The sequence below is a fragment of the Onthophagus taurus genome, chromosome 10 (assembly GCF_036711975.1).
Source record: "Onthophagus taurus isolate NC chromosome 10, IU_Otau_3.0, whole genome shotgun sequence".
NCBI classification, from domain to species: Eukaryota; Metazoa; Arthropoda; class Insecta; order Coleoptera; family Scarabaeidae; genus Onthophagus; species Onthophagus taurus.
In genome coordinates, this window is record NC_091975.1 from 1,678,892 (window position 1) to 1,691,384 (window position 12,493).

Genomic DNA, 12,493 nt, shown 5'->3' on the forward strand with positions numbered 1-12,493 from the left:
AGTTATCTCAATATCTTTATTATCGCTTTTTTTTTTTTGAGTATATATAAATTGATTTTAAAAACTTATTAACTGTTGTGTGATGTGATGTGATGTGATGCAGGTGTTACCGTAAAAATTGACCAATTTCGAACAATAACCTAGGTAGACCTCACTTTTTCGTACTTTTATGCGCAGATCTTTCGTTTTTGAAACGGATTGGACGGCGTGAATTGGGTAGAGAGAGGAAAACGGTAGTACAGACGCTGTATACAGTTCGGGTCGATCACGTCGTTTATTCCTCGACGCGCCCCTTTAAATTATATCACATTGTAGTGAACAATTTTCTGTGAAAAACCATCGCATCTGACGAAGAAATCGTTCACAATGTCCGTTTCAGACGATGAAGTTAGAGACGAGTAAGTTTAATTAATAAATTTATTTCCAAATTTCCCAAAAACCGCCCCCTTGACTTTTTAAAAATCGATATGGAAAATTAGAAAGAATGAATTTTTAAAAGATTTTTTTTTTGCTCATTTTAATCGGTTTTAACGGTTAAGGGCGGCGTTTGACTACGTGGAGGGTTTTTATTCAACCCTTCGATGCCCTTGTGGATATCACCACCTGCTGTTTTACTGTATGTATTTCCCAGCAGCAATCGATATTTTGAATAAGAATAATTTACAACAAAAACTGTTTTTTAACGCAATCTTATTTGAATTTATATTACATAATCTTAAAGAAGATGACAATTAATTTTATATAACAATCATTTCTTTATTCCAATAAATAAAGAAGATATAAGTTTTTATAATTACAGGAATCTAAATTTTTGTTTAGTCAATTTTTTTATCATTAAGCTATATTTTATAATAAACATTTTAAAAGAACACAATTTAAGCTTTAATTTAGTATAATAATCCTTTTTTATTCCAATTAATAACTTAGATATGATTTTTTATAGTTTGAAGTGTCAAAAATGAAAACCACACTTAAACATTTTTTTATCACCAATTTATTATAGATAATATCTATAAAAGTCCTTTGTTCATGCTAATAATAATAACGTTCTAATAATTTTTTAGTTTTTTTAGTTTGAAATGTGTCAAAATTCTTCATCTAAAGATAACTTCACTAAAAAAAAAGTTTTCTCAACTTTTTTTATCATCAACCTATATGTTATAATAAATCGTTTAAAACAACATAATTCAAGCTCTAATTTAGTATATAAATTGTTCTTTCATTCTTATAAGATATGATTTTTAACAGTTTTAGGTGAGTCAAACATTTTAGTCTAAATATAACCTTACTTAAAAAAAAACTCACCTTTTTTATCAACCAGATATATTTTATAATACATGCTTTAAATGGTTATACATAATTTAAACTTTAAATTAGTTTAAAAATCGTTACTTCATGGTTAGATTTTTAGTAACTTGAGATGTGTCAAAATTGTTGCATCTAAATATAAAATTTTTTTTTAACTTATTTTTATTAAGCCATATGTTGTGCCATAACATATATATGGTTAAAATAATACAACATAAGGTTTAATTTAGTACAAAATTCGTTTCTTCATTCTCATAAATAAATTAGATGTGATTTTTTATAATTTGGCATGTGTCAAAAATTGACATCTAGATCTAACCTCAAATAAATCTTCGTTATTATTTATCTTCAACCTAAACATATAGTTCGTTTTTTTTTCTATAATACTTGTCAATGTAAATTATTTAGGGTTTCTGTTGGTATTATCTAGGACCCTTATAAAATTTATGTTGTTTTCATGATTTTTAGTAACATTTTCAGTAACTAATTAGTTGAGGTTAAAATAGTAATAAATTTTTAGATAAATACGATTTTCACGAAGTACAGGGTGGTTCAAATTCGATATCCGAATAGGCTAACTCGGAAACTATAAGAGTTAGAAAAAAAGTAGCTTACATGTCATGATCTCGTTTTTCGAGAAACTGCTAATGCTGAAAACCTTATAGCGCTATCGTCTTTTGTTTTTCCCCTAGAGGCCAAAATTGAAAATATCGTAAAACCAATAAGTGCAATTATCTTGGTTATTATTATAGGTGGAGTACTATAACTACGACATTATATGGACACTTTTTTACAGAGAATTTCATGACATAGTCAAAAAAAATTTTTCGGTTTTAGATTTTGAGTTATCATGACAATTTTCATTTTTTTAAATGGAAACAACCACTGATTATTCGCTTATTAAATTAGTTATTTTTTTCTGATTACAAAAATATAGGGTTCGACAGGTCTATTTCTTATTGTTTTAGAATAAAGCTAAAAATAAACTTTTTTTATAAAATTTCCATCTAGTGTCGTCGAGGAAATTAAATTTACAGTTTCCTGTAAATTACGGGGCGGTAGGTAAAATCATTATCTTTACATAGTAAATAATAGTTAATATTTAAAGACAATGGTAAAATCTAAAAAGTTAACAATTAAATACGAAGATAACTTCTGGTATTTAAAAACAAATAATTTTTTTATATCTAACATGTCAAACTTTTCAAAATTTTCGTAATTGATCTTAAAAACAGGATTTTTAAAGTGACACTTCAGAAAATTTTTGAATACAAACAAATGTTGCTATGTTTATTTGAATTTAAAAAAAACATGAGCGCCATCTATCGATAATTTATTAAGTAATTTAAAAATAATATTAAATCGTAATAAAAAATGTGAAATAATGTAATCTATTCCAACTTTTGTGTAAAACATACATAAATTAAACAGTTCAACAAGTATATTTGTTTCAAATATCAGAAATATGTTTTTTTAATTTTTAGTTATAGAACCGTAATTTACAGGAAACTGTAAATTTAATTTCTTCAACGACATTAAAAGAAAAGTTTATTTTTAGTTTTATTCTAAAACAATAAGAAATAGACCTGCCAAACCCTATATTTTTGTAATCAGAAAAAAATAACGAATTTATTAAGCGAATAATCAGTGGTTGTTGCCATTTAAAAAAACGAAAATTGTGATAATATCTCAAAATCTAAAACCGACAAAATTTTTTTGACTACGTCATCAAATTCTCTGTAAAAAAGTGTCCATATAATGTCTTAGTTATAATACTCCACCTATAATAATAACCAAGATAATTACATTTGCGGGTTTTATGATATTTTCAATTTTGGCCTCTAGCGGAAAAACAAAAGACGATAGCGCTATGAGGTTTTCGGCATTAGCAGTTTCTCGAAAAACGAGATCATGACATGTCAGCTACTTTTCTTCTAACTCTTATAGTTTTCGAGTTAGCCTATTCGGACATCGAATTTGAACCACCCTGTACATATTTGTTGTAAAAACGTGCTACAAAGTAATTAATAGAATAAAATACCTTTTCTAGGTAAATAAATGGCAAATAAACACCCCACAACACTTTTTATGCACCTTTTCTTTTTGAATAACGAAAGCTCAAACGTCAATGTGACATATTTTCTTCAAAACATGATAAAACAAAACTCCCTGTTAATTTTGCCAACTTTACAACAATTTGACAGGTATTATAGAAAAAAAATGAACTATACATGTTTAGAAGAATATAATTTAACAGAACAAATTAAAGATTAAAAAAAAATTCCTTTTAATTGATAATATTTATTAAAAATCACTCTAAACTTGTTGAACTTGAACTTAATGTGTACGTGTTTACACCTACTTGAACTTCTAAGTAATCTAACTTATCTTAAAAACTTTTTATCTCAACCAACTCACTTTAATAACCTCTCATCAAAGTGTTGCCCCAACGTTACAAATCACCTTAAAAGGAATTTATCGTTAATTTAGATAGAATAAGTAACAAACACCTTTATTTTATTTACTCCATTTACACACAAACAAGGTTTTACCTCTTTCACAGCTGTTTAGACGTCAAAGTTACATGATTTAACAATTTGACATGTGTCAAAAATTGACATCTAGATCTAACCTCAAATAAATCTTCATTATTTTTTATCATCAACCTAAACATTAAATTGTTTAACAAAACATAATTTAACATAACAAATTCAAGATTCACAAAAATTTTCCTTTTAATAGATAATATTTGTTAGAAATTAATCTAAACTTGTTGAACTTGCACTTAAAACTTAATGTGTAGGTGTTTACACCTACTTGAACTTCTAAGTAATCTAATTTATCTTAAAAACTTTTACTTGTTTCCATTGTGCATTTATTGTATACTTACTTTTAAAACACAATTTTATTTCTCTTAAACCAACCAATTCACTGTAATAAGGTCTCATTACAGTCTTGCCCCAACGTTACAAATCACCTTAAAAGGAGTTTATCGTTAATTTAGTTTAGAATTGCGCCACTTATTTATGTAATAACATTTTTATTTTATTTACTTAATTTACACACAAACAAGGTTTTACCTCTTTTACAACTCTTTAGACGTCAAAGTTACATCATTTAACTTTGACTTTTAATACATGTAATTAAAGAATTAACTTTAATTTTCCTTAACAAAAACAACTCAATTTCCTAAAACATAATATAGGTACACTTACGAGATTTGATACATTTCAACGCCTGAATTCAAATGGGTTGAATATTACATTGTTCCACTTTGTACCTATATCGAGATTGATGTCATTTCTAACACAAAATACAATAACGTTAATGTTCTGAACTAGTTATTAAAGAATCTATTTAAAATAAATTAATTTTTAAGGTATACTGACGGAACTGTTCGGATAAGAAATCCTAATATCGAGCTTATGGATCAAGATATTCTATATCATTTGGCTTTAGGAAGTGAGTCCCATGATTTAGTGGAAATGTTTGGTGATGTGAAGGTAAAATAATGTTTAAAAAGGTTGTTAAAGATTTTTAATTTATAAATTAAAGTTTGTTTGTATGGGTGGAACGCCGAAACGAATGAAAGATTTCGCTCATTATATTATGAAGGAAATTGGGCACAAATTACCAACTGGGACGTGTTTATCCGATATCAGCCAGTATTCTTATAGATACAGCATGTTTAAAATAGGACCAGTTTTATCCGTTTCTGTAAGTTTTTAATAAACTCTCCTCTCGTCAAACTTAAATCTAAATAATTAATTTTAGCATGGAATGGGGGTTCCCTCAATAAGTATTTTACTCCACGAAATGATTAAATTGATGTACCACGCGAAAGCTAAAGATCCAATTTTCTTTAGGATAGGCACTTGCGGGGGAATCGGGGTTGAAGGAGGAACTGTAGTTATTTCTGAAGATTGTGTTGATGCAATGCAAAGAAATTATTACGAAGTGGTAAATAAATGAATCTTTTAATTTAGTGATTTTTAATTATAATGTTTAAGCCAATTTTGGGAAAACCACTTCGAAGACCAGCCAAGCTCGATAAAAGAATTATCCGGGAGCTTAAAGCTTTATCAAGCGTTGAGGATCCTTACGAGACAGTCAGTGGAAAAACAATGTGTGCTTTTGATTTTTACGAAGAACAAGCGCGATTGGATGGGGCGTTTTGCGAATACACCGAAAATGAAAAATTGAATTATCTTAACGGGTTAAGAGAAGCCGGAGTTGTTAATATTGAGATGGAAAGTGTTCCTTTTGCGGCTTTAACACATCACGCAGGAATTAAAGCAGCAATCGTTTGTGTTGCGTTACTCGATAGACTTAAAGGCGATCAGGTAAATTAAATTAAACAAAGTTAGTGTATAAAATATGATTTTGATTTCTTTGAAGGTTTCAACGCCTAAAGAAGTTTTGAACGAGTATCAATTGCGTCCTCAGAAGCTTGTTGGAAAGTATATAACCCGTTATTTACAGCATAAAGGTCGAATATCGTTCGAAGGGCATGGGTCGATGGCTGTAAAGAGTCCGAGAAGGTTCAAATTGGTCCAACAAGAATCAGAGACTTTTGAATAAGTTAAATTAACCAACTTTTCTCCGCATTGATATTAATCGATATTTGATGAAATATAAGAATAAATAATGGTGTGTGTTTCTAGTAAGAATTGAATTCAAAAAAATAAACATGAATTAAAAACCGTAGTGATTTGGAAATAGTTTTAAGAAATAATCGCCGCTTAATTATTTATTGTTGATTTATTTCGTTAAAATAAATAGAATCGATTGTAAGATTAAAAAAGAAATGCGATGAGTGATTGAAAAAAAACTAAAAAATTCACATATCATCAATTTACTTCCACTTTTAATCTAATTAAAATAACTCTTATTTAAATTATTATTTAATTAAACTATTGGTGATTGACAATATAAAATAGTAAAATCGTTAATGCCTATATAACAATATAATTTATTAAAAAAGTTTTGATATAATTTATCTCGTTAACAACGAAATTTATTTATTCTTTTGCATACAAAAAAAATATACCAAAGAGAGTTACCGATAACACTTAAATTAATTAGTGATTAAAAATTAACTATACAAATAATAATTACATTAATAATAAATAAATGAATAATGATAATGAAACTATAAACGAACGATTATTGTTATTGTTATTATACAACAGTATTTTCGCTTCTTGTTGACCAAATACAAAAAAAAAGTCGTTGTTTGTGATCGTATACATAATATAAATAAAAACCGTTCAAAATTGTTGTTGTTTTTAGCTAGAGATTAAGGTGAAAGAAAAAAAATTAATGCTAAATTAATATAACACACCAAAACGTTCCGAATGATAACGCAGTTTAAAAAAATTCGTTGTTTATAATAAAAATCTGAAATTTTCCACCGATTTTATAAACGAAATGATAAAAATATCTTAATGTAATCTATTACAAGTCTTTATAGTTTCGGCTTCACTATCCCAACAAATACTATGTGTACTTAACAGTTATTATTATAACATTAACATATTTGATGTAGTACTCACCATATATTATAAAAATATAAATTATTGGGACAAATTGTTTTATTTAATTCTAATTTTATTACATTAGCGTCTGTTTATGTTAACACATCATTAATTCATTAACATTTAATGTGTTTCTCGTGATTTCAAATATTAACATTAAACATTATAGATATCTTTAAAACAAATTGATTTAAACCGCCATCTATACTTCATCAAAGTATTATAAAATAAAGTATTCTAACCTCACTTTTCTGAATTTTCTAGATTTGTTTACGTAGTTTTAAAACAAATAAATCCTTTAATGTTTATATAATTAACGAAGCCCACTGAGAATTGTTTCACGGGATCATTTGTGTTTTTGGTGGAGTTAACGTTAAAGTGATTAAAAAATTATGGAGCACCAATTTGCTGAAGTGAAAATTCCATACAGTAAAAATGGAAATAAAGATCATGATGAGGTTTAAAATTAACTTGTTTATTTATTTATTGTTGTAATTATTTTTTTTGCTTATTTAGAAGTTGTTGCAACCTTTTAAGTATATTTTACAAGTACCTGGAAAGAATATTAGAAGTAAATTAGCGAGGGCTTTTAATTATTGGTTAAAAATAGATGAAGAAAAATTAAACGAAATCGATTCTATTATAGAAATGTTACACAACGCTAGTTTATTGTAAGTAAAAATTAACTAAAACGTAACCCAATCTTTTTTGGTACTGCATTAACAATTGCAGATTAGATGATATTGAAGATAACTCAATTTTACGTAGGGGGATTCCAGTAGCTCATTCTATTTATGGAATACCAAGTACTTTAAATGCTGCTAATTACGTTATGATTATTGCTTTACAAAAATGTATCGATTTGAATCACCCTGAAGTATTAAAAGTAAATATTTTTTTTTTATAAGTTGAGTTATAATTTTTTTAGGCTACTAAAGTATACACCGAACAATTGTTAGATTTACACAGAGGTCAAGGGATGGAAATTTATTGGAGGGATCATTTTATTTGCCCCACAGAGGAAGATTATTGCGAAATGACAAAAAAAAGTAAACCTTGTTATATTCTAAAACCTATTTTTAGATGAAATTTTCTAGAAACTGGAGGTTTATTTATGTTGGCTATCCGGCTTATGCAACTATTCAGCGAGAATAAGCAAGATTTTTCAAAACTAACGGAAATTTTGGGGCTCTATTTCCAAATGCGAGATGATTTTCTCAATTTGTACTCAAAAGAATTTCAACAACACAAAAGTTTTTGTGAAGATCTCACCGAGGGGAAATTTAGTTTTCCATTAATACACGCAATTAGAAGTAATCCAGAAGATACTCAAATTATTCGTATCCTTTAAATCTTTTTGTCCATGACTACCTCATAATATTTACCTTACAAATGAGTCAAAATTACAAAAAGCGGCCAATTAATTTAAATTTTTAGGACGTTCTAAAGGTTTGACATTAAAAAAACGTAAATAAATTCCTTTTTTCCTATGATTTAAGCATAAATTAATTTTCATAAAAAAATATGACGTTTCATAAAATTGACATTTAATTTTGACAAATTGTTGTGAAGTTGGTAACATTGAATTTGTGTCACATTGACGTTTAAACTTTATTCAAAAATTTATTTATAATAAAAAAATAAATTTATGGAATTAATTTCAATAGTAGTCGTGGGTTCGTATAATAATATACTATTATTAACATAACCTCAAAATTTTGTAACATTGTTTTCTTAAAAAAGAAAATAGAGATTTTACGTCAAAGAACTAAAGATGTTGAAGTAAAATCTTATTGCGTCTCTTTGCTTGAAAAATACGGCAGCTTTGCGTATACCAAATCTAAATTAGAAGAATTACATGAAGAAGCTGCTAAGGAAGTTGGAAAATTAGGTGGAAATCCTTTCATGGATGAAGTATTAAAAGGTGTATTTAAAAATATGTGTTAAAAATATTAATAATGTATTGTAATTATTTAACTTTATTAATTAATTAATTTTTTATGTTGGCGAGTCTATTAAAAACCATTTTAACCTCGTTTCCATTGCTTCTTTTCTTACCAACCTTTTACGATCATCAATGCAAACATTTAAAGAACTTATCACTTCTTGTTTTTCATTTACTAACTCATAAATCGGGAATATTTCTGTGAAAACACGAACGCCTTTTAAAGCTTCTATTCTAATTTTCATCGATTGATTTTGTGTTGCCAATTTTAAATAAGCTCTTAATAATTCGTTTTTAAAACGTAAAATATCGACGTTTTTACTCTTTAAGAGTCGGTTAATTAAGATGACCAAGGAAATTATGGTTAAGTTATCTTCAGATTGATTTAAAAATAAAATGTTCCATTTCATAACCTTAAAAAAAAGTAAGATACAAAAAAAATTATTTCTTCTTGGGATAAATACCGAATTTAAATGATTGTTTAATAAACTTTCGGGAATTCCTAAAGATAAATATGCCGATATTGTTAAATAATTAATATTTTTAGGTGATTTTGAGTTCATTTCAAGATGTTTTAAAACTTCCAAAAAGAATTTTTGCTTGTATAATAACCTAAAAAAATAAATTAATAATTTATTTATAAACTTTTATTAAACTTTACCTTTTATTAATAAAGCAAAACTCGTTAAAACCCGGAATTGTTTCATCTAAAATAATTTGGAAACTTTTACAAGCTTCGTTATTGTCATGGGAAATCTCAAAAATTTTTGATATCCAACCAGAAGCATTTTCATAATCCATTTTTAACACCAATCCTTTTATAAAATAACTCAAAATATTCACAGAATTAAATAATTTCAACTTTAAATCTAAATATTCACCAATTATCGATTGAACATAACCTAAAAAATTTAAATTATTAATTTTTAACCTAACTTTTATACAATTGTTCACCATTTTGAGACTTATTCACCAAATTTCCAATTAATTTACTTAATATTTCATTAACATAATTATTTTCTGTTTGTACAGCAACTTTAAGAATCGATTTGAAAAAATTTTCATCGTTTATTTGAACCTCTTCAAGTCCAATTAAAATCCCAAAATAAATAACAAAAACGTCCTCTATTCGTTTTAATTGAATAACATCGAAAATTTCTTTGGAAACTTTAATTTGTTCATATTTATCTAATTTTGAAACAATTTTAAACAAAATCATCCACAAATTATCCATTAAATCAGCATCGTATTGATGATTTTGATCATTTTCCTCACTTAAATAATCGATTAGAAACCAATTTGTTAATTTTAACGGAAAATTGATTTGATTTAAATAATTTCCAAGTCCATTATTTTCACTTTCACATAAAGCTTTTTGAAAAATGTTTAATCCTATTTTAGAGATTTCTTTGTCATTTATTAATGTAAAAGAACACAACTCTTCAACAGAAACCAATAAAAGCTCTTTTATATTCAAAACGCCACCCAAAACGTTTAAATAAACATCAACTTTTCCTGTCTTCAACGATATAATTAAATTTTTGGTTTCTTCCGGATAAAACTTTGCATATTCTTTAAAACAATCCATCAAAACTTCTTTATCGATATCAATTTCGTTTAATAAAACATTAAAGCTTTCAAATAAAACTTTTCTTACATTATCCGGACAAAATTGGGCGATTTTCTTAAAACATTTTAAAGATTCCAATTTTAAATTCAAATTTCCCGCCATTAAAGCTGTCAACAACAATTCAAAAATTTGACAGGTGCTAATTCTAACCTCGCTTTTGAAATTTATGACACTTAAATCGCTCAAAACGTCTAAAATTATCGTTTTATAATCAACGTTTGGTGTTAATTTGTAAAAATCGATCCATAACGGCGTTATGTTTTTTAAAATTTGTTCTAAAACCATTTCTGAAGCTGAAGCCGACTCCAAAATTATTTTTAAACTCGGCTCAAATAACTTGGAATCGGGTGTTAAATTCCCTTTAACGTTATCAATCATGGATCGTATCAAATTTGTAACTAAAGTATCACTTTTCTCTTTACACACACACTTCATAAAACTTGAAAGAGCTTTTAAAGCTTTATTTTCAACAATTTTTGTTTGAGGAGATAGAATTTCTTTGTGAAGTGGAGCCCAAATTGCTGTGCTATATTTCATCAATAAATTCGATGGGTACCTATTTGATGCTATAACCTAAAAAAATTAAATTTAATTTTTATTTTAATTAAGTTTCCACTTCTTACTAAAGCATCCAGAGAATCGATTTTAGCCGTTTCTAAATCAGAATCTAATTTCTCTAAAGCTAAAGGAATTATAAAATCTCCAAAACCGGGTGAACATAAACATTTTGATAATAAATCAGCTAACAAATTTCTTGTTATACCCTAAAAGTATTGGTTTAAAACTTTAAAATCTAAACAAAAAAAGGAACATACATCTTCCGAATTTGATCGAAAATCAACGGGAAAATAGCAAGATAAAACTTCAAAAAATTCTTCTTTTAGATGCCCCAATTCGTAATCATTTAAAAACCCTTCTAGCCATTCAAAAAGAAAAGTTAAATTCCTTGGATCTTTTTCACCATCTATAGAAGTAATAATTCCATAAATTAAATCTAAACCCATCTCTTTTAATTCATCTTTTTTGGTTTCATGCAATCGCTTAAAAATGCAATAAATGTTGTATCGATCGGATTGTTGTTGTTGTTGACAAGGAACATTATCAAAAATTGATTTTAATATAACTTTCGAAGCATCTTGAGGCAACTGGTTTAAGTTTAAAACAATAACCAAACCTTTAATAACATAAGGAACAATATCGTGATGATCTTGTAATCTTGCACAAAAGAAATTTGTTATAACTGCTAATTCAGATTCTTTTATATTCGGTAAATCATTTAAAATATTTGATATTACTAAAATTCCTTTGAGTCGTTCCTCTTTTACAGAGCTTGTTAGAAATGGTTGTAAGTCCTCTATTGCGTTTATAAATTGCTTTTCTCCATTCTTAATCGCTATAATTTATAAAAATTAGTGTCGGGCCAAGAGATCAAAAGTTAGCTTTTTTATTTGTATCGTTGGAATTGATTGCAATTTAGACTCACCGGAAGCTATTACAGAACAATGATTTTTAAATTCTTTCGAATCAATCGATAATTCTTTAAATAAATTATTCGTAATCATTTCTCAAATCTTTTTAAGTGATTATAATAAACTTTTAAATAAAACTTTTAATAACACGACCTCTTCCATAACCTATTCAATTTTGAGGTTAAAATTTTAGTTGTGAATGTTACGGTAGGTGGCGCTATAAGATTAATAAATTTTAAAATAAATTACTGAGTATTTGTATTTATTGGATTTAATTAATTTTATTGAATTTATTTTTTAATGATACTTTATAAAAGGATTAAATATTCTAAAATAAAATTGGTTGAAAAGAATCAACATTCAAACAAAATATAATCTTTTAACGCTAGATGGCGCTCTAAAATTTAAATAATATAAAATTGATAATATTTAATTTATGAAAAATACGTAAAAGTGAACAAAAAGAATAGATTTCTTAATAAAATAAAAAACGCCTTATTACAAATTCGTTTAAAATTAAAACTGAGTCATTAACCACAAGATTTTAAGGAAATTTGATAACGATTCCTTTAAGAATTAAATATTAAAATGAAATTAGTTATAA

At 26.7% G+C, this 12,493-nt stretch overlaps 3 protein-coding genes across 4 annotated transcripts; 2 read left to right on the forward strand and 1 right to left on the reverse strand.

Moving 5' to 3' along the window:
• Nucleotides 1-82: 82 nt before the first annotated feature.
• On the forward strand, nucleotides 83-6,897 carry LOC111428525 (uridine phosphorylase 1-like). Its single transcript, XM_023064078.2, has 6 exons — nucleotides 83-398; nucleotides 4,688-4,811; nucleotides 4,864-5,025; nucleotides 5,083-5,268; nucleotides 5,319-5,651; nucleotides 5,707-6,897. Exons 1-6 carry the CDS (start codon nucleotides 367-369, stop codon nucleotides 5,887-5,889), a joined length of 1,020 nt encoding a protein of 339 aa, XP_022919846.1. The 5' UTR covers nucleotides 83-366; the 3' UTR covers nucleotides 5,890-6,897.
• A 170-nt stretch (nucleotides 6,898-7,067) lies between these two features.
• LOC111428345 (geranylgeranyl pyrophosphate synthase quemao) lies at nucleotides 7,068-8,881 on the forward strand. 2 transcript variants are annotated; one of them, XM_023063829.2, is made up of 6 exons: nucleotides 7,068-7,303; nucleotides 7,362-7,516; nucleotides 7,614-7,722; nucleotides 7,774-7,894; nucleotides 7,943-8,185; nucleotides 8,596-8,881. In XM_023063829.2, the coding sequence occupies exons 1-6, from the start codon at nucleotides 7,238-7,240 to the stop codon at nucleotides 8,790-8,792; spliced, it is 891 nt and encodes a 296-aa protein (XP_022919597.1). In that variant the 5' UTR covers nucleotides 7,068-7,237; the 3' UTR covers nucleotides 8,793-8,881. The 2 variants fall into 2 exon arrangements, with proteins under 2 accessions (XP_022919597.1, XP_022919596.1); XM_023063828.2 differs by having other exon boundaries at nucleotides 7,069-7,303; nucleotides 7,578-7,722.
• LOC111428344 (MMS19 nucleotide excision repair protein) lies at nucleotides 8,789-12,073 on the reverse strand. The gene is made up of 7 exons (XM_023063827.2): nucleotides 11,904-12,073; nucleotides 11,236-11,813; nucleotides 11,044-11,184; nucleotides 9,745-10,993; nucleotides 9,452-9,692; nucleotides 9,255-9,402; nucleotides 8,789-9,203 (listed from the first exon to the last, which is right to left on the reverse strand). Exons 1-7 carry the CDS (start codon nucleotides 11,980-11,982, stop codon nucleotides 8,844-8,846), a joined length of 2,796 nt encoding a protein of 931 aa, XP_022919595.2. The 5' UTR covers nucleotides 11,983-12,073; the 3' UTR covers nucleotides 8,789-8,843.
• Nucleotides 12,074-12,493: the final 420 nt, after the last annotated feature.

Coding starts and splice junctions, on each gene's coding strand:
- LOC111428525 (XM_023064078.2), top strand. CDS start 367: ATGTCCGTTTCAGACGATGAAGTTAGAGACGA. Junction 5,026..5,082: donor GACCAGTTTTATCCGTTTCT/GTAAGTTTTTAA, acceptor AATTAATTTTAG/CATGGAATGGGGGTTCCCTC. Junction 5,652..5,706: donor ATAGACTTAAAGGCGATCAG/GTAAATTAAATT, acceptor ATTTCTTTGAAG/GTTTCAACGCCTAAAGAAGT.
- LOC111428345 (XM_023063828.2), top strand. CDS start 7,238: ATGGAGCACCAATTTGCTGAAGTGAAAATTCCATACAGTAAAAATGGA. Junction 7,304..7,361: donor GAAATAAAGATCATGATGAG/GTTTAAAATTAA, acceptor TTGCTTATTTAG/AAGTTGTTGCAACCTTTTAA. Junction 8,186..8,595: donor AGAAGATACTCAAATTATTC/GTATCCTTTAAA, acceptor AAAAGAAAATAG/AGATTTTACGTCAAAGAACT.
- LOC111428344 (XM_023063827.2), bottom strand. CDS start 11,982: ATGATTACGAATAATTTATTTAAAGAATTATCGATTGATTCGAAAGAA. Junction 11,185..11,235: donor TTCGATCAAATTCGGAAGAT/GTATGTTCCTTT, acceptor CAATACTTTTAG/GGTATAACAAGAAATTTGTT. Junction 10,994..11,043: donor TCGATTCTCTGGATGCTTTA/GTAAGAAGTGGA, acceptor TAATTTTTTTAG/GTTATAGCATCAAATAGGTA.